At 40.0% G+C, this 22,456-nt stretch overlaps 1 protein-coding gene across 3 annotated transcripts in view; it reads left to right on the top strand.

Annotated features, from left to right (window-relative positions):
- The window catches only part of ntf3 (neurotrophin 3), a 48,925-nt gene extending 29,599 nt beyond the window's left edge, over positions 1–19,326 (top strand). For 2 of the 3 annotated variants that reach the window (XM_046071565.1, XM_046071563.1), the window contains exon 2: positions 18,208–19,326. In XM_046071565.1, coding sequence (XP_045927521.1) covers positions 18,229–19,092 — 864 coding nt within the window. In that variant the 5' untranslated portion in view covers positions 18,208–18,228 and the 3' untranslated portion in view covers positions 19,093–19,326. Of the gene's footprint in view, positions 1–16,473; positions 16,613–18,207 lie in introns of those variants that run through there. The other variant, XM_046071564.1, reaches the window with a different exon arrangement.
- The last annotated feature ends 3,130 nt before the right edge of the window (positions 19,327–22,456 follow it).

Genomic DNA, 22,456 nt, shown 5'->3' with positions numbered 1-22,456 from the left:
AACCAGTAGCCCTTTAATGTCTTTCCATCAGTTCCATCTATCCTGAGCTGCAAGAAACAGTAAGTTAGACCACAGAAGCCACTTCTAAATAGTTGTGTAATTAAATGAAGCCATTCAGCATACCATTGATTCTGGACAAAACCGTATCTTTTATAGTGTTAATTGCATTATGTCTGTATGTGTTGACACCTCCAGCAAATGTTCTTTTGGACCACTCAGGACATTTTCTCAAGTTTTGATAGTTCTACTCAGTTTTTCTGTGTTGAGGAATTATAATTTACAGAAGGAAAACCAACTTGGCTGGAAACTGAGCTGCAGACTGGTTCTCTCCACAGTATGTGTCAAGTTCCCTCTCTCACTGTGCCGTAACATCTGGAGTCAATTGGACAGTATTAAGGCTCAGACATTGGCGGGCGAAAATCTCTCTAGAGGATTTGCTGGTTTTGGCACACTGCTCGCTAAGCCCCGTCACTAAGCACCCTGACTGCATCATCACTGGGGTCTCCACGGTAACTGCAATGCACACCATCCATCGCCACCATCTCAAACTGATACGCTTGTGGGTTTCTGAGCCAGCAGGTTACTGCTTGGAGCCACGAGAAGAAAAAAGTTCCAACAAATGGGTCCGGGGTGTGTTTATTTGACATAATCTTGATATTGATTATGAGTGCTACTAGTATATTTTGAATCAGGGTTTGACTAATATATTAGCTGATACAATACTAGTATGAAAGACAATACTGCCACATTAAGCTCCACTGAGTTCTGACTAAAGTACTGCAGTTTACAGTGTACACTGTACACAGTGGTTTGCCTTTCAGTGTGTTTACCAAGGCGAGAACAAGCATTGTGGTCAGAATCGATATTTAGAGAGGCATCACTGGGCATGAGAATTGGCTTTATTCTGTGATCTTTCCTAAAATTTAAGATTATTTATAATTAGTATTTAACTTGCATCAGTTGTGGAAACTTTTCTATCTACGATTATTTAAACACTATCCTATTATTCTGTCTTGACTAACCCTTGTTTTTGATACATTGTTGCTTGTGTCCTGTCTGTCTCCTTGGTGTGTCTTTTATTCTAGAGGCTGTCTTATTTTGAAATTCATTCATTTGTTTTAAGTATATGCATTATACTGTTGCAAATTACATGTCCTTTTTTTTACCATGTGAAGCTAAACTATCCAGTTTTATCAACCATTTCATCGACTGCAATTCGTTTTTGATGCTCAGGTTTCTCTGATGTTCAAACACCTCAGCTGTTTGTTTGCTCAGTGTGAGCTGTCTTTTAGCGACTTTCCAGACTGTACACTGTAAAAAATGGAGAAGTTGAGAAAACCAAGTTTACTTAAGAAGAATACAGTGTTCTGTGTTGTGTTTATATAACATGACTATTTTAGGCCTCATCCACACTACTCCGTTTTAGTTTACAAACGGAGAATTAAAACGAATATGATCTCCGTCCACACCAGCGTTTTAGCTGCGTTTCAGAGTTGATCTCCGTCTACATTAAAATGACTGAAAACGCACATCTAGCTGCCATTCACGTACACTGGGCATGTGCGTGCCGGTGTAAACATGAAGCAGATGGTCTATTCTGTAGTTACAGAAGATTTGGCAAAAGAATAAAGTACTACACATGAAGAACCACAGCAGATTTTATTTTGCATGGACCACTAACGAGCTGGGACTGTTACTGAATGTAACATGGGAGTTAAAAGTGGCTGTGGCGACAGAAAACAGACGGGGAGTCGTCGCAAAGTAAATATGGCGACATACACAGCACAAGTGTAGTCAGATAAGTGTTATTTGCACGGTACAAAATATTTTAATATAAATACCAAGTCATAACTCTCAGTAGCACCGTGTTTCTGCTTTGCATGACTTATAAGACTCTGGATGGGAGGTGCAAATGTCCTCCTATTGTTTACTCCTGCTTTCCAATACCAGAAACTAGCTAAGCCTGACCTAGCATACTGCAAAATAAATCAAATTTTAGAGTTTTTTACTGCATACTACTGTGAAACAGTATGTAATACATACTGCATATTGCAGTTGGCAGACGTATCTAGTAAGAGATTCCGAATACAACCATTAGGCGCTTTCACACTGCCCAATTTTCCGGGATTATTACTCCAATATCCCGGCTCGCTGCGCTCTATGAAAAGTACCGAGCTGGAAAGGGGGGTCTGATTTGAGAATGTTGGTAGTAACAGAGGCAGAACGATGTCTGTGTGAAAAGCCACAGTCGGCATGCTGGAACCGGTGTGACGTTTCAACGCTGTTGTGGTTACTAACTCCGAAAGTCCACTGACTCCGTCAGCTCCCCGGTTTTGTTACGTCCTCAGCCATTTTTATGCTTCTACTAACTTCTTCACAGCTCTCTCTGACCCTGTTTTGTTCCGTCGCCTACAGGCTGCATATCCACAGGATGCAGATTTCAGAATAAGAGCTTTTCAGATTAGTTGCACCTGTTACTTGTTACCCTCACCCCCCTAGAGTATTTAGTTGGTCTGCCTACTACCTGCCGGATTAGTTTACCTGTTTTTGACTGATTACCAGTGTACTGAACCTGTATTATGGCAAGTAGACTCTTTCTCTTAACAAACTGCCTATTACTGATTGCTGCATTTGAGGCCTCTGACAATGGTTTCTCCAGTTGTTAAAACATTCAATTCACATTTGATTTGCTTCGGTCTCTTTTAAACACACTTGTAACACACTAACATTATTAATTGCAAATGTTGCTGCTCCACTGATGTGTGCTCAGTGTTGTTACTCAAACCACTGCTTCCAGCTGTATAGCTTGCACAGTTAAGTGTTTTAAGTGTTACTTGTGACTACGCTTTGTTATTTTGCAACGAACTGACTATGGTCAGCTATAGGTGTAAGGTGTAAATATTTGATACAAAAAAGATGTTGGGTCGTGTATGGCCTGTGAAATATGCCCCAGGACAGAATGCATGGGAATGAAACACCCACAGGAAATTAATGCTTTCTAGTAGTTACCACAGGAGTTGGCAGAGCCACCATGAAACATATAACTGTGCTTCACTTGCAACACAGTGGGAACCTGTTTGACTAATGAGATTACTTTGCTTAAAGTGTCTGTTGTGTAACTGAGTCAGTAGAACAGCTGAACACTCAAAGCTAACAGCATTCAATTGAAAATGCAGTAAAAACAGGCTTGTATGGTTGTCTTGAAAATGCTACTTAAGACTTTAGAGATTCAAATAGGATTTAATGTTTGTTCTCACTGCTAGGATTTGGGAGATCTCTGTGCTATTAGCAGCAGCATTTAGGTTTAACTGATCTGCTCTTATGTACTATGAGGTTGAGATGACTCAACTACTAGAGATTTTTGAATGCTGGTAGTTGTATGCATGTCTGTAGTGCTGTCCTCCTGCTTCATATGCAAAGGTAATTAGTTTAGAGCAGGTGTCTTTACATCTTTAGCCTGGCAGCCAAAACAGAAGTTTAATCGTTTGCCCTTAGACATCGGCTTAGGACCCCAATAATGTGTTCTTGTCAAGGCCAGACAGAGCAAAAGTAGTTAAATGACCCATTTGTTGTCCTAAGTAAAGCTGCAAATGAAAGGTAAGGTGCTATAAATCAGTATATTCCATTACATTTACAAGATGCTGTTATTGTTGGAGTCACAAAAGTATACTAGATGCTTGTTAAACTACTGCTGTTTCTGAGTTTTTATATTAGAAAAAAAAGTAAATGTCAGGTCTGTTTGTCTAAGAGTGGAGAATTATATCACAAGATACTAATTTGATGCCAGGATAAATAGAAGAAGTTCAAGCGTTCATAATGTCCATTAAGCCTCATTATTTATTTCCATTTGGACATTAAGATTGTTGTGTGAGAAGCTAAAATACTGGGTCAAATGTGCAAAAAGTCAGGAGTTTCCTCTTTTCCTTCTCTCGCGTTTGACAGTCTGCCAGTAGCTTACCAGGCGTCCCAGTTACAGTCAGTTCAGTTCAGTTCAGATGTTAGATAGTGAATTGCTAGTCACTGTTGTTTTCATCCCAACCTCTTAACCCTCTTAAAATAGCTTAATCTTCTCCCACTTTTATTCACCGCCCTTAGTCCCTTTTTGCTTCCCTGCTATATTTAATTTTCAACTTCTCCTCTTCCTACAACCTCTCCTGATTGTCCTGGCAAATTACAATATTTTGATGTACTGCCACTTTCTTTTCTTCCCTGTTTTCATCGTGTTTCTCTTCTCTTATTTCTAAAACATATGAGATATATTACGCACATACTCCAGGTGGATGCATAGATTTATTCTCCTGCAACTTAACAGTGTCATTTAGGTTTTCCCATTTATGTCCAGTACTTTACCTCCCTTTAGCTCTGTTTTGGTCTCGACCAACTCCTGCCCTTCCGGCCAACTCCTGCTATGGATTTAGCATACCAAACACATAGCTTACCAAACTTGAAACCAAGGACCGACGTCAACACCACACTACTATGTGTCTGTGTGTGTGTGTGTGCGTGTGTGCCTGTCGTCAGTTTCTGTGTGAGTGTGTGTGTGTTCTCTGTGGTCTAACCACAAGAAGTCAGTGATATGTAAACATTACCAATAAACCAGACATTGAGGGGGGTTACCTTTTGCCTACTAGCTCACATGAAATGGAATGGAAAATGGAAAGCCTGATACAACTCTGTTGCTGTACTGATGAAATTAGTGCTATGGAGATGGACATTATATGGAGAACATGAAATTTGAAATAAAGGCCTGGCTTTGGTTCCCTCTGCTACTAAGGTAAAAGGTAAGCTTTAAGAACATTGTTGCTGAATTTACAAAGTTTTTGTTAACCTTTACTTATGTTGGTGCATTTTGATGGCATTTTTCTGATCCTCTGACCTTATGTAAAATTGATATGTGGATCTTTAATAAAAAACGTAGGCTATGTTCAGACTGCAGGCCTTACAGCTCAATTCCGATTTTCTTCCCAGATCCAATGAAGTGTAAGAAAGGGAATCTTTGAGCAGATGTAGCAAGGTAGAGAAGAAAGAGAGCCACATGTTTAATTATGGCTTTTTGTGGAGCTTTTCCGTCTACAGCATAACAGCTACTCCAATCTGAGTGTCCAGACTCAGGTTGCATTTTAAATGATCGGATTTGGACCACAAATGGAAGTGGCCCAAATCTGAACTGGAAAAGATCAGATTCCATGTGACTTGGCCTGTTCACACTGTCATAAAAAGATCAGATCTGGGTCACATATGAGCAAAACAAATTTGGTCACATTGGCCTGCAGTCTGAACATAGCCTTAGAGTACCCCTGGGCTGAAAAACTTTGTCTGCTGAGCAGGCTGTGTACAGTGGGTAAATAAGTTTTTTTCCACTGAAAACAGCTTCCTGAAGCTTCCTGCAGCTGCTGAAAATAAGGTTAAAAATGTTGTTGCGAGGTAGAAAACCAAAACAACGAACTAAAAGATGCTGAAATGCAGCAGTAATTTCTTCCTAGCATTGCCCTAGCATTACCATCTTGGCGTATCTCCACTGGTTGGCCCTCTTTCTGCTGCCGTGTTGCCAAACGTCAACCAGGCTGTTTGTTTTATTCCTTTGTGTTAATCAGACAGATGGGATGGTGTCTGTCTTGCGCTAACATGCAACTACTCCGCTGCCAGTAAACAGCATATTTTCATCCTTTTCATTAAATTGTTCAATTATTTCTGCCAATTAGGTTACATTACATATGCCCTGTACTCTCTGTCAGTCACACCTGCAGACACACACACAGGATTAAATGAGGTACCACTCTGCCTTTCAACCTGTAAATGTTAAAAAGGTAAAAAATTGTGCTCAAAAGAATAAGACACTCAATCTCATTCTTTTGAGATACTAAGTAATTATTTCAAGATAAGTAAGTTATTATTTTGTTAACTAATTCTGAGAAAGTTTCTCATTATTTTGAGATACAAAGAGATAATTTACTAAGTAATTTTTTGAGAACATTTAATTATGTTGAGACACAAACTCATTATTTTGAAATACTAACTCACTTTTTCTTATTATAATGACTTACAGGATCTCTTTTTCATCACATTGGTAGAAATGGGCTTACATTATGGATGGAATGGATTACTTCGAAAAGAAATATACATTACATTGATAAGATAAAGGAGGATTCATCATACCACCTTACTACAGTAAATGTAAAGGATGATGTTCCAGGTATCAGCATGTAAAACTCTTACTAGCTATTTCCAAATATTTTTGTCAGTGATCTGATTGCAGTCATATCAAATGTATGGTGATGAGGTAGTTTCATGTTTGTTTGAATTACCCTGCAGTTCTGTACTGTACATGCCCAATGCACACAAAAACAACCACTGATATGCACACAAACAAACAAAGGAACAGTGAACACAGGAGCATTGTTTTTGAGGCTCATTGAGGGGTAAGCACACACACACACACACACACATTCCTCTTGGTGGGCCACATCGCTCCAAAGTTTCCGCACACACACACTTCCAGAACAAACCCTGACATGATCTGACTTACATTGCCACAGGCTCCACTGACATTTGCATAGAGGAACAACACAGAAGCACGTGCCCACACAACATGCTTTCTCTTGCTGCACGTATTTGTTGGTGTAGGAGTTGGGATTGATTTGGTGACTTTTTCTTGTGTAGCGCTGAAATGTTTTATTTACAAAACATCAAAAGGCAAAATCTGAAATATAACCCTTAAATCCACTGACTCGTTACGGGTGTGCTGCGGTAGCTGGAGCTAATCGCTGCCATTATAGTCAGTGCGCATCCCAGAAGCGGTGTAGGTACCAGATGTGCTTGGGTGGTCAGATCTGCTTGGGCCTGAGCCTGTCGATGATGACATGCCAGAGTTTGATTGGCTGTATGTCGGTCTGCTTACGGATATAGTTTTAACAGGTCCTCGGATCAACTATCGAGACCCCAGAGATGTTAAATAATGTTATTTAAGTAAAATAATGTTATTTAAGTTAAATAATCTTGTTTAATGGCTCTGGGAGAACTTATACATATATATAATGAAATACAGCTCTACTTATTAAACGGGACTTAACACAGTCTGACATTAGCTGTGTATTAAAGCCATGCTGCCTGCACTACTACTACATTGTTGCTGCTACACATTCAAAGTTAGAAGAAAAGGGGAAAAAGGAGGAAGATTAAAATAAAGAACCAGTTTGCATGACATTGTCTGACTGTGCTGGAAGAGAAATGTATTAATAGCAGTTTTAAATGGCCACAGTTGAAGGTGGGGTAAAAAGCAAATATGGGGCAACCTGAGTTCACAGGATAGGACACTTTCAGACAGTCTCTCAGATTTTGCCAGTTTAAATGCAGTTGAAACGTGCTCATACACCCTACTTGTCTGGTGGCATGATTTATCCCATACCTGTGAATAGATCTCCAAAATAGTACATCATATCATGGTGCCTGACCTACATGTGAACACAACAGAATGTTGGTAGTAACAGAGGCAGAACGATGTGTGTGTGAAAAGCCACAGTCGGCATGCTGGAACCGGTGTGACACACAACATTTATGAGCCAGCCCATCAGCCACCCTTCACATCACAGACAGTGCAGCCTCCCAGTACGTCACTGAGGAAACCCGTCTGTGCACCTACTAAGATGCTGCCACAGTGAGGCTGATTATTTACATCAATCCCACAGGAGTTAAAAGCTCAGGTTCTCAGCTTCTACCTGTACCTCCCACAGACTGTATGCAACAAAACTTTTGCAAATGCTACCTCAGGGCAGTGCTTCCATTTTATAGATAAGCTCTCTCCCATTTGTTCCTATTTGCTGGGCATTCACATTACATGCATTACAATGCTCAGCAGCTCTATGTTTCAACAGAAGCTTGTACCGGATTAACAGCTTCAGTGAGCGTGGAGAGGAGGTGAGACGACGATCTTGGCAATTTACCCAGCTCTATTTTGTATGAAATGGTTAGCACAGGTACTTTGGGCACAGAGAGGTAAATGAGCATGTGCACCGATTGAGGAAGAGCTTAGATAGATAAATAGGTGCACACTCATTCATGTATAAAGTGTTTGCATTAGACTAACTATTTGGGGACATTAAATACTTTGTAGTGGAAATCTTTAATCATTCATGTTTGAAAAAAAGTTGCTTCACTATTGTGGAAAAACTGACCAAATTCTATTGATTCTGAGGAACAATGAGTTTGTGAGGCTTGTTTATCAATTATGTAATGTGATAGAGCTATAGAGAAGGATGAAATCCCAAGCAGATAGAGAAAGGAGAGCAGTGGGAAGGAATATGAGCAGATTGCAGTGTGAGATGATGAATGGAAAAAATGTGTGCGTGTGTGTGTGTGTGTGTGTGTGTGTGTGGGGGGGGGGGGGGGGGGGGGGGGGGGGGGGGGGGGGGGGTGCAGGGGGCTAGACATTGATCTAATGGGTCTTGAGCCGCCTAAGATGAAGATATGAAGGGAGCACAGGGAGTGAGACAGACATTGCTGACTTGTCTGCAAATATGGGTTCTTCTGAAAGTAAAATCTAATTTTCTCTGTGAACATGTTTACTTCTATATCAGCAGCAAGGATTTGTTTTTATTTGGACATGAAGTCCCCTCAGAGGCCTTCTGTACTCATTTTGATTTGACCTGAAAAGCTTCTGATGAATGTGTTAATGATAACAAAGGTGATGGTGGGTTGGATGCAGTTTTTTTTTCTTTGTGTATGTTTGTGTGTGTGTGTAGCAGGTCATTGAATTCCTCCCAGCCGGGCTGGATTAAAGTTATTGAATGGCCTCTGTAAGGACAATAACTAACTTAACCAAGCTTATACAGAAATTCAGAAACAAGAAGCGTGACGATGATGTATTGATTAGAAAAAGAAAAAGGTAGATGGGAAGCGGACATAAAAAGTGAGAGAAACATGATGCAATTGTACTTTCATTGTCAAAGATTTTACTTTTACTTGACATTCAATTATTTGTAAAAGCTTATAATCACCATGTTTGCTCCGTGTGTTCAAACTGGCAGGACATGTTTTGCATGTGTGGAAAAAGTGCCAAAATATCTAAGTCAACCCAGCTTCTTTCAGGTTTTATTTAAGTACCTGTAGGCTCTTAAAGTAAAGTGTAGTTCAGCCAGACAAGTCTTAGCCCAGGCTGCACTTTTTTACGTTGCACATTCACTTACTCTGTTGGTATTCTGTATTCACTAAGTACACAAGTTTCATTTCAGCTTTAGCATAAAGTTATGGTATCAAGTAATGACCTTGGCAGGAGGGGATTAGCTAGTGGCACATCCTTTTTCTAGGATTCTAGGAAATACTACTCCTAAAATGCAGAGAGAACCAGTTCCATCAGATCAAGGCCAATGGCATTACATAGTCCTACAGCTATTTCTATTTGGTGGAATGGAAAGTCCTTTTTTTAAAATTATTACTGATTGCTTGTTGATGTTGATCTGTTTCTTCAACCCCGGATATTTGTTTTATATAATGTATTGTGTATGTAGTTAATCTTAGTGTGCCAAGATTGGCCATAGAGCATGGATTTGCAACCTCTGAGGTGTGTAGTACACGGTATAGTATCTAATACTAGTTTACAATGTGCATCTCTATGGAGGACTGATCCTGAAATAAAGAAATGCTCCATAAATAAATAAGCATCATATTAAATGCACAAAAAATTGTTAATATATAAATGTAGACAGTAATTAATTCTTAGTATCTCTTTTAATTAGCTTCTTTATTTATTCATCCTTGTATTAATTACCTTATTTATTTATTGTCCGTTTTAATCTTCAACTTTATTTATTAATTACTTATTAATAATTAATTATATTTTTATATTTATTTCTGCCTGTCCTTTTTACATTTTTCTATGCATTTCTGCCTCATTATGCAAATGAGGAGGGGCTGTGTCTCAAGGGGTGAACCTCTCGCCTATTGGTGGATCAGTCAGACTACAGAGGTTGATTCTATGCACACATCAACAAGCTTGCTCCTCGCACAGTCAGATGGCTTCCTTTAGTGAACTAGGTGTTTAGCAACTCTATTTGAAGACAATACTACCAGCCATGTCTTCCTTCTTTTTCATGTGCACGCTCTGACAGACAGTGTTTCAGTTTGCACAGACACAGAACTGCGGTAAACGGAGCCTATGTTTGTGAGAAACACACGGTCAGCTAGTAGCAGCAAAATCTGGAGTGCACTCATGATGTCACGTGAAGATCATCACAAAGCAGCCATCAAACTAGATCACGCAATACATTTTCATTAGTGTTACATAAGGATTTATATTAATCCCCCTCCTTTTATCCTTTCCTTCACACCTTTCTACACTCAAAGACCAACACCTATTCCTCCCCGTCCCTCACCACTGCCTGAGGTGAAAGATTATCCAAATGATTCTGACATTTAAAGAAAGGCAACTGGCCCGTTTTGTTGTATATTCTTATGATGTTTGAGTTGACACTTTAATACCTGCCTCATTATGAAGGGATTTTTGTATCTTTTTAATGCAAGCAAAAAAAATGCTTTGAAAGCATATTTATCGCACTGCAATCAAAAATCAAGTTTGTAATTAACAACAAACAGGCCTTTTTTTGTGTCACAAAAAGTTTTACTTGCTAATTTTTCCTCTTTGATTGAAAGTCAAAAAGTTTTCCTTGCGAGTCAGATAGTTTTGCAGGTTAAACAGTTTTGTAAGTTGAAAAGTTTTTAATTTTTTTTTGCTTGCATTAAAAAGACACAAAAATACCTTCATACCTCATCAAGCTCTGACCTGTCCTCAAATGTCTGTCTTGGCTTGGGTGTCAGTAAATCAAGGTAGATAAAACACTCCATCTTTAGTCATATGGTGCCTAATCTGCTGTCATAAAACGAGTAAAAATTAAAACAATGCCTCAGGTTTGCATCTGTGCTTTATGTTGATGATGCAGATGGGGGTCAGCAGCTCCAAGTGTAAAAAGTGAAGGAGTTAAAGTGTCTTAGTGAGGGTTGCAACTGTTATGTTGAAGAAGAAGCTTAATCTTAGGGCTGATCTTTTTATTTACCACTCAATTTACGCTCAAAGTCTCGTCTGTGGTCCTTAGCTTTGGATGGTGACTGAGAGGAGAGTAGATACAAGTTCCTGAAATAAGTATCCTTTGTAATATGTGTCTAACACAATACCTGTCTGTCTTCAGTTTTGTTGCATTGTAACGAACAGGAACTGTTTTGAAACTGTCCCTGTTTGTTCAAGGAAGCAGAGACATTTGAGATGTGTCTGCCAGGAACAAAGCTGGTCCTTGTTGTATTTTGTCTATGATGTCCATGTTAACTTACTGATGTCGCTTTTTCTGACATGGAGTGGTCTTCTTTTTATCCCTGTTTGACCACCACTACTAAAATTTCACACAATCATTATTATATCAATGCGCTACTAATTTTCACTCACACACTATGCTGTTATAAGAGCAGTGTAACTCCGAATCGGGAGGTGGGTAAGCGAGTGTTCGATTGTTCGAGCAGCAGAAAGTGAACGCGAGGGGAGGAAAATATTCTGGCAGTAAATGTTTGTGTCGGTTAGGTGTGTCAGCACTACTCCATCACCACTCATCACCCTTACAGACTACACTGGTGTAGCCTTCTGCTCTGTCCTGTACAGACTGGTGGTTGTGAAGAAAGAAAGGACGGTGGTTACTGGAGGACTTGAGGTTAGTAAAGCAAATAAGTTATGCAAACTAGTCATTTTAAGCTAATGAGGAGACGTTTCTTTTTGGAAACATGAACAATCGTATGTATAATAATTCTGAGGTCATATTAACAGGGTTTTCCTGCCGTTAAGTCTTAGGGGGTGATGCCCAAACATGCTGTGCCATAAATGTAAAATCACTGGAGAGCATCATAACCAACCAAATTACTTTCCCCTAATCTAATGGTTGTAGTTCCTCAAGTAGACTGATCTTTGGGTGTTGTTTGTTTATTATCTGCTCTAGCTTTTCCAACTATTTGTTTGAAGATATGGTGAAAATAATAGCCCAAGATGATGTCAGATTACATATTTAACATTGGAAAACGTGACATTTTCTTGGGGGAGGACACCCCCCTGACCATGATTACCAAAACCAACACCAAAACATTAATCTAAAGCTCACATAAAACTAGGGGAAAACACTGACATTTGAAGCTATTCTAGTGTGCATCGTGGTGGGGTTTTATATTCAGACATACAAAAAATGTTCGCTTCTCCTCCGCTGCTACAATTCCATCCTAGGGGAAACACTGTTGGTTATAGGTTGAAGATGGAATTTACCGTTGTACCATCACCAAGGCTGAGTCCTTGCTGCATTCGAGTCCGATCCATGGCCCTTTGCTGCATGTCGTTCCCTCTCTCTCTCTCCCACATTTCCTGTCTCTCAACTGTCCTATCTGAAAAGACACAAAAAGCTCCGAAAATATTTTTAAAAGATAGAATTTATAATAATATAATATAATAATAATAATATTATAACCATTTATAATATTTCATTTGTTGACTGAAGCCATTACAAAATCATCAGGCTACTTACTGATGTTTAGCATTGAACTAAATGCTAACATCCGCATACTAACATACATACAATAACAATGCTGATGTATGGCAAATGTTTACTAAGTTTAGGGTGTTAGCATGCTAACATTTGCTAATGAGCGCTAAACACAAAGTACAACTGAGGCTGATGGGAGTGGATAACCATGGATATCTGTACCAAATTTCATTGCAATCCATCAGATAATTGTTGGGATACTACTGTCTGGACCAAAGTGGTGGACCAAGAGGTTTGTTCCAGTACCAGTTATTGCTTGAGTGTCTGAGGCGGACTGTGTGATTTTAAAGAGATATCCATCTTGTTTAATTGTCCCGGTGAAATTTCTTTTTTGCTGTAAAACTGGCAGCAGAAAATGCTAGAAAACATTTAGTCAATCTTCATGTTAAATAAATAGGAGTCACATGGGCCGTTGTGGTGGTGCGGGGCACTAAAGCCCCAGAACCCTGCATTCCAGTTTCACCCAGTTCTGACTATTTTCAGGCCACAGTACCATCTGAATGTCACATGAAAAATATATTTTCCTTGAGCAATTATCCATTTAAGTGTGAAGCACAATTCTCAGAGGCACATGGTGAATTTCTTGTAAATATGCTTATAAACTGCTGTGTCGAATCCCTGCTTCTTTGAGGGTAAAAGTCAGTTTAAGGAAAATTTTATGCTTACGGAAGAGATGCTGTCATTAACCTCGCTCTAAAAACAACAGATGGTAATGAGCACCAGCTATGAATTTCTGTCCTGTATACAACTTCAAGGAATCTCTGATGATTTGTAGATGAATGTGAGGAGCAATGCTGCTTATAGCACTTCCAGAAGAGAGTTTAAGAAAATTTTGGTGAACCACATTTGTCAGATAGGTTGTAACGTCATCTCACACCAGTTTCAACAGACAGCAGGGTGGGGTGGGGTTATGCTTCAAACAAACTAGTTTATACTGATGGTTATTCAAGCATATCAAAAGGCAAAAGTGTTTATAGTGGTTCCGAAAGGCCTCGTGCAGATGCGCGGTTTTCAAAAAAGAGGACAGTGGCGTTGAGGCAGACACCCACAGTGGATGGAAGTTTGGGGCTGGGCGGGTGGCACTACGGCAGTGTATATTGCAGAGACTATCCACCTGGAGGAGTAACTAGTTTAAATTAGTGTATTGGTACAATATTATAACGTTAAATAAAAAAATTTATGTTAGTATAAAATTAATATAGTTTACACTTTATTTGGTCAATGTCTGCCTACAGATTGTTTATAGTAGCCTATTTGTAACATTTCAACAGCTTATTATTCAATAATTCAACTTATTCACAAATAAAAGCATTTTCTGTCTTGGTATTATTAATAATAGTATGCTAAATAACTTACCACTAGTATAATATTACTTCCAGCAGCTTCATTGTGGTATGTTGTTCTCATTCATTAAATCCTTGTGCAAGAAAAATAGTCTACATGTTGGTGCCATGCTAAGTGCCAACTTGTCAATAATCACCAACCATCAACCATTCATGCAGAACGAGTTCAACAATTTGAAAGTTTGCTGTAGTACCACGTCAACCTTTTTGTAATTACCCGCCCCATCCAGACTTAGATTGGTTCGGTTCACGAAAAGTGACATTGATAAGCAACTTCATGCACATGCTTGGATAAAATAAAACACCTGATCTTCTCCCTACTCCGTCTCTGCTGGCGGAGAGGGCGGAGAAGAGCACCAACAGCTTGTGAGAAGTGAGTAGTGAATAACGTTGTCATCCACGTTAATGCTGCCCAGACCTGCTGCCTCCAGAAAAAGCAACCTGAATTTGGACATTTTCAGCTGCAAAGTGAATCGAGGCAACAAAAGGCAGACTGAAAGAGCAAACAGAGTCATTATCAGTTCTGTGGTCACACATTCAAACATAGTGTGTCTATAAATGGGTTCACCTTGATGCCTTTAAAAAGGGTGGACTTTTAATATCCTGACCATCTGTCGCTTCACACCAATATATTTTATTGCATTTTATCTTTCAGGAGCATTAACATCTGTCGGCCTTGTTCTTTTTTCCTTTCACTCTCTCACACGTACACTTTGACCTTTAATGACTACATTTATTCCTTAACCTTTAACCTTAGTGTAACCAACACCTAATTATAAGCTAAACTCTAAACTCTAAAGCTCTAAACTTGAGTCCTTGTCCTATAATAACTTCTTGTAGAGGTGAGGACGGGAAAAGTGTCCTCAGTGGGGAGGTGTTTCCTAATTATCCTGTCCTCCTGTGCAGTCATTTGTTCCTACAGTAGACATACAAATATGGGAGAACATTCAGTGCATGCGCACGCAGTCTCATTATCATCCTGCCCACTGAGACAGTTATCGCTCACCCACTGTGCTTCGTTAGCCTCCGCAAGCCTGAATGTCAACATCATAAACGACAGTGAGGGCTTTTATGGCCGTGATTATGGCAGCAGGAGGGAAAATTAATTTGTCTGACTTGATGCAGTTTTCATGGGTGAGGCGCCTGATTTACAGAGAGATTGGCTGTGCTTATTATAGTCCCGCGACAGTCACAGATACTGGATTCTGTTTCACTGTGTGTCAGAGCATTTGATTTATTGATTGCTGTTGGGATGTAAAGCCATGCCAAAAATGCTTCTGAAAAAAATTGCCTGCCCTTGCTTTAAAAACAAACAAACAAATATATCAGGTTCTTCTGCATTTGTTTTAAACTGTCAATTAGGAGTCCATCAGAGTCTTAGGAGTTGCTAAATGGGTGGATTACTCTTTAAACTTGTGTTAATAGGGTTCAAATTATTTCTCTGACACGTGTTATGAATGTATTATGCCAATAAGGGTCCTTGCAAGTGTAAAGGTATGAGTGTGTGTGAGAGTGACTTTCTGTGACTTTCCAATAATCCAAAATACTTCCCTTTGGACAGAAACAGAGAGAAATGAGCTGTTATGACTTAGGAGTAATAAAGGTGTGTGTGTGTGTGTGCGTGTCTTTTCTGATGCCCATGCATCCATCCATCCAACAGCTGTATCATCCTGCCATAACATCGCTGATAGGGACACGTCACCTCTTTTTGTTCTCTGTTTGTCCATTATCCCTCGCTTCTTTTCTCCTCCTCTCTCTGAAAGGCGTTTGAACCTTTACCTGTCAATAGAAGGTTTAGTGAACATTTGTGTGTACATTGGATTTCAACATAAACAACGGCCCGTGAAACATAAAACACACATCACCATCTGCTTATCTGTGGGAATATTATAATTACACTGGGTGACACAGAAGAAAAGTATGCTAATATCTAATTTTGTTCTTTGACTTTATCATAGATGGTCATGACATTTTTCTTAACCTTCCACTCCACCCCTCCCTACCATACTCCCATTTTTGTCTTTTTAGGAGGGGGGGTATGCACCCTCTGAATGCCCTAGGTCTCTTGTTTGTGTTTGTAAGGTTTCATGAGGTTGTGATTATCCTAAAGGTTACAATAGGTCATTTTATACAGTAAGGTCAAGTTTCAAAAATTGTCTCACTACAGAGAAATGTTTTCACATGATACCAGTATATTCTAGCTTTAAAACTGAGCTTGCTACAGCCTCTGAAAGCCAATGACGTAGTCGTCATATGAAATGCTGGTGTTCGTTACCTAGAACATCAGGATTGGCTGTTATTTTGAGCAAAAGATCTCTGATAAATGCCACTGCACATTACCTGCTCATTACCAAACACCAGACACATTGAGTCAGCAGCTAGCTGGTGAACAAAGTGGAGTATTTAGAGCCAGGTATTTCCTTCAGGAGTTGGAGGAGATTAAAAAAAAAAACAGAGCTAAAGGGAGAGTGAATATTGGACTTGTCAGGTGCCCAAAACTCCAAATCTCCAAATGAATGCTAACGTTGCTCTTTGTCTGCTGGACTTGTCATTTTGTCAGGTTTAGATGTGAAAAGCTGGGCAAAGGAAATGACTGAAAAAGACTCCCTTCCCAACAAGTGTCCCGTTAGTGAAACTGTTCGATGGCCAACAGTAGAAGAATGCAGACGCAGTTGGAGGCTGCTAATATATGGAACTTTATGAATGAGGGTTAGTCAGTAGGCTTATCTGAAAGCTAGTAGGTGCTAATAACACTTTCCTCTGGAGGCTTACACCACCAGTACACCCTGACTCTGAGTTGGGAATAAGCATGTGGCGCTGAAACATCTGCTTTTGTCTGCATGCACAGGCATACACAAACATGATGTTATAATATGTGAAGTGCAGATCTACTACACTATCTCTTACAGATGGCCTAGGAGTGACCATCTGTAAAAGACACTCAAACATCAAAACAAACTTAAAAAGCTGAGACAAATTTCAGCTTGAGCAGCTGAGTGTTGAAAAAAAAGTAAATAAATATATATTGTTGAAAACACCGGAGCTTGCAGATGGGTAGGGTCTGGTTTGGTAATATTTTTGGCTTCAGCTGACATGAGAATAGGCATGGCACTGGAGCTGGTGTGAGGACCAAACCCACAAGAGATGAAAATGTGTCTTTGCGGATCAAGGAATTATAGCAAGACATTAGGCATAAAGCCTGAAAGAGAAAAAGTGAACACAGTGTTCATAACAAAGGTGAGAATGTGAATAGTCTCTGGCGATTAGACTCCACCATGACGTCACCATATTTTTAAGGGGGTAGTGAAGCTGTGAGTAGCATGGGATACCCCCATTATGGAGTCTAGACGCTGGTGGAGGCGGAGATGGGATGAAGAGAATGGCTGAGATCTGGATGGATGTGAAGTGGAGCGGGCTTCTGGTGAGCTCAGACCTGGATGCTGGAAGTGATGAACTGGAGTTGGATGGTTGCGATAATTTGCACTGAAATGAAAGCCGACAGCAGCAGAGAGGAGAGATGTAGATTTAAACTCTGACAGCAACAATAAGACTGGCTAACTTAAAGAGTAAACGAATATCCAGTTGATTATGAATAAGCAGGAGAAGAGGGACTGAGAGAGAAATGTGAACGAATGAGAAGAGTCTTCCTGACTGAACCTACTCTAAGCTTCATTACTGTGGAATTACTTAAGAAGTGTCAGGTTTTCACCATGACAACTGATGTAACAAATGTTTTTAAAGAGAGACCGAGACACCTTTTGGTGACGTCAACAAAGTGTGTGGATGGCGTGTGTGTGTGAGCCAGGTTTCATTCTGCGCATTTTAAATGCTCATGCCAAGAGTTTCCATGTATTACTCTGAACAGAATAATGGGTGTTTTACATGGTATGTTGAACATGTAGCAGCACGTTAGTTCCCATAACTGTGTGCTTATACCAAGACACACACATACTGCTGCTGTTACAGCAGTTCACCACAAATTACAGTGGGATAACCAAGTTCAAGCCAAAGGTTCCCACAAAACCTCAGAGACTTTCACAACTTTAATCCCCAGAGAAAATTGAGCAGTATGATTTATGATGCAGACTTCTACAATGGATCGCTAAGTGTTTTAAAGTCCCTTAATGTCCTCCATGAGTTGTGTGTCAGAGCCACTCCTGCAGTTTGAACAGTTTGAAAACTCCAGTGTTGAGGGATTAATGCTTGTGTTAATTGTTGCTTAGGAAGAAAAATAAGTTTCTGTAAGGAAGAAAACTGAAAGTAAAGCATGTATCTTAAAACTGTCTCTCTTTCTGTCTTTGCAGATCTTACAGGTGAATCTAGTGATGTCCATCCTGTTGTATGTGATGGTCCTTGTGTACCTCTATGGTATCCAGGCTACCAACATGGACAGCAGTCACCAGGGGGAACAGCAGCAGCAGCAGCAGAGTCCAGACCCTTTAAACTCCCTTATCATCCAGCTGCTTCAGGCTGACCTGACCAGGGGGAAGACCAGGGGGAACCAGAGCCAACAGGGGAGAAGCAGGGACACTGAGCCCCAGGACACACTGCCTCCTCTCCTCGGTGCAAACTTTCCTTTAGAGGAGCAGGGCGATGGGGAGCAGTGGGCGACAGGGGGTCGCAGTGGCGGGAGCAGTGAGGGTATGGTCGACCAGCAGGTGTTGTTGTTGAACTCAGACATTCTCAGGCAGCACAAGAGGTACAACTCACCTCGGGTGCTACTGAGCGACCGGCCTCCACTGCAGCCGCCACCGCTTTACCTCGCGGACGATTTCGTGAGCGGCGGACAGGAAGGCGGGGCCGCGGGGAACAAGACACGGAAGAAGCGTTATGCTGAGCACAAGAGCTACCGTGGGGAATATTCTGTGTGCGACAGCGAGAGCCAGTGGGTGACAGATAAAACCCAAGCAGTGGACACCAGGGGGGATCCTGTCACTGTTCTGGCCAAAATTAAAACCAGTGCCACGCAGGACATCAAACAGTACTTTTATGAGACACGCTGTCGGACCGCCAGGCCCTTCAAAGGTGGCTGCCGGGGCATTGATGACAAGAACTGGAACTCACAGTGCAAGACGACGCAGACATACGTTCGAGCGCTGACACAGGTTCGCAATTCAGTGGGCTGGAGGTGGATACGCATAGACACTTCGTGCGTCTGTGCATTGTCAAGGAAACGTCATAGGACGTAAACAAAACAATGCAAGCCCTGCTGGGGACTAGCTGTTGGAATTCTACTTCCTGTACAGGATTTTATTTCCTGTTGACAATGCTCCCCACCACAGGATTATGTGTCATGGTGGTGAAGTGCAACATTCTGCTATAAACTGCTACTGAATGAATTGTGGGTCCATTTACATGATATTTCACATTAATGTGCTGCAAATCCACAAGCCGGTGCAGCACCGCTGTTACAGAAGAACTTATTTGAGAGGGGTTGGGGAGGGAGGGAGTGAGTATGTGAGGGGGAACTGTACATATAAATTATTTAAATTATATAAAATGCATGTAGTTTATACATGTTTATCTATCTATATATGACGTATGAATATATTTGTGTTATTTATTGAAAGAAGTCTTCTTCAAAAGGAAAAAATGTCTATAAAAGGAATGAAACAAGCTATGAACTCATTTTGAGACAATACAATACAGAGCTGGGCTGCAAAGGTGCTTCACAGTAAGACTTTACATGTGCCTTGACCAGTGTGGCTGTAGAGCAGAGAGACAAGACATAGTGTCTGTCCAATGTTTTGGAGGTGAACCTATAAAGCTGCAGGGACCTGTCCTGTCCCTGGAGAAATATTGGGCCCAAATTCCCTTTAATGGGACACATAACTTTGTCAGACGGTACAAGGCAACCTATGACCAAAACACAGATTTGAGATTTGTGACCAAACATATATATATATATTTACACTGCGTTCACAATTGACCATGCTGTTATGTTGTAACACACCCTAAGTTCATTCAGTCCTCTCGGAGACCTATTTGACAAAATAAAAATTTAAATTGATCTTGTGGAATCTGCTGGCAGTGACTGATAGAGACTCAAGAAAATCCAACTGCTTGGTTTTCCTCAGACCACCTTGACTCTGTTCACCACGTTATCATGAGCTGTTTTTGTTTCTTCCTATTAATAAAAGCCTATATTTCTTAAAGTTGGCAGCATTTCATTAACAAATAACCCTTTCAAATTTTGAAAAAATTAATATGGTGAAAAAGATTATATTATATATATATATATTATATTATATTTAACAAATAATGCAGTGCACTTTGGATGGAGTGATACATCTGATACATTTCCTAACAAGGTTATTAGCCAAATAGTACTTGTTGAACAGCAGCAGCCACTGCTCTCACTCTGCTTCTGTCCTGTTATAAAATGGAGTGGGGGAATTTACCAGCATCTCGTTGCTATATAGCTTGAATCTCTAAAATGTCACTTTGAGAAGAAATTTTGTTTCTGGCTTTGTGACCATGAGATTTTTTGTTTTTATTAGATTGTACATGTACACTGGAGAGATGGAAATTTCACCAGAACCGTGACAGAACTCCCTCAACTGAAGTAAAGATTAAACAAAGTGGAGTTTTGGGGTTTTCCTACATCAGCTGCTAAATTAATGTAATACTTCAAGTTAAATGATGAAGTCTGCAGATAAAAAATTATATGTGTTCATCATATGATGTTTTGGTATTTTCCTGCAAATTGTTGATAAAAACAAGCATACTCATTATCACCATTCCTTTAAATGAGGATTTTCTGCAGGAGGTGTTTCCCAGTCTTGTGTTCAGGGACTTCCAGGGAGTCCACAGTTGTACCAGTGAGAGAAACACTGATGGCTGATTGGAGGTCTGATCAATAGTCATTTATTCTGCTATCTGATCAGATATTTTACACTTCACTTATCTCACCAGTGCTCTACAGCACAGAAAGAGAACAAATATATCAGACGTAACTAAATCTTTATCAAATGGGGTCAGTGGTCAAAAGACGTGGAGCTGTACAATGTACAAGATTAGAAGTGACAAAAAGTGTGTTTAGCTGTGTGTGTGAGTCTAGAACAGCGATACTTTAATGTCAGAAAGTGCAGCTTAAACTCTTGGCTTCTTTACATCATTTCAATCACATGGCAGACTAGACGGCAAAGATCAATTATCTGCAAGACTAATGCTGAACGGGGGCAGGAAGTATCTAAAGAGCACTTTTATTATCTGATATTAGTTACAGTATTTAGAGTTTGGAAAACCCAGAATGGCAGGTTCAGAGCCAGAACCAAAGGGTAAAGTTCAAGAGCAAACTAGCCTCAGTCATAATGTTATTTATTATTTATTTTGTAATACATAAAATCAATCAAGCCTGCAATGTGGAACAAAGAACACATGCTGCCTGAGAAAAGGTTTCAGAAACATCCTAAGTGAAAAAGAAAAATGAATATACAGTTTGGCTCAGAAACAAATCTGATTGCACACCAAGAACCTGCTGCCATGATAAAAAGTCACATCTGTGACAAAATGGTATAATCATCAGAGAGAAAAGCAGGAGATCAGCAAAAACAAAATGACATAAATGTAGAGAGACAGGATGGCAGAGAAAAACAGTGAAACTGAAAAATCTAATTAAGCAAATCCCTAAATGTGCAGTGAGACAGAAAGAGACCACAGGCAATATGACTGACAAACATATCATATGAATCAGTCATTATAAAATTCCTCAGAGGTCACTGCAGTGCACAGACATGTGAGTGTTGAGAGTAAAGGTATGATGTGTATTAAATGGTATGTGAGGAGACACGAAGACTTGGCCAATCAAGATACCGAGACGGTTTCAGTTTATGAGCAATAAATAACAAAGGATTGCTAGTGTGACAGCAACCCATCCTGGGTTAACATGAGCCATGAGGTATCAGTCATAGCAATAATGAGAACTTTTAAGAACAGATTCTACTGAGTTGTTTCAAAATGGACTGATTTTTAGGAATAACATTTTTCAAAAAATGGATGTACAGTGTTTGTTTAATCAAACAGTGCCTGGGTTAGGGGACTGCATTTTTTTCAGACATTTTTTTCTTGTGAGTATTGGCTTGGCATGCAATTGATTGTTTTTCAACGAATATTTGGGTTTTAAATTCAATTCAATTCAATTCAATTTTATTTATATAGCGCCAAATCACAACAACAGTTATCTCACAGCGCTTTTCATAAAAGAGCAGGTCTAGACCGTACTCTGTGATGATATTTAAAGAAAGCCCAACAGTTCCCACCAAGAGCAAGCACTAGGCGACAGAGGCAAGGAAAAACTTCCTTTTAAGAGGCAGAAACCTCGAGCAGAACCATGGCTCAGGGTGGGCAGCCATCTGCCTCGACTGGTTGGGGTGAGAGAGAGAGAGAGAGAGAGAGAGAGAGAGAGAGAGAGAGAGAGCCTACACAATATACACACAGAGGTACAGACAGTGAAGGTAATGTTGCTATAGACTAAATGAAAAATGGTACAGATATTTAGTATATATAGTGATATATAGTGTTAATGGTAACAATCGTAATGTTAATGATTAT

Source organism: Micropterus dolomieu, linkage group LG16, assembly GCF_021292245.1.
Source record: "Micropterus dolomieu isolate WLL.071019.BEF.003 ecotype Adirondacks linkage group LG16, ASM2129224v1, whole genome shotgun sequence".
Lineage (NCBI taxonomy): Eukaryota > Metazoa > Chordata > Actinopteri > Centrarchiformes > Centrarchidae > Micropterus > Micropterus dolomieu.
This window is presented reverse-complemented; position numbering and strand designations above follow the sequence as displayed.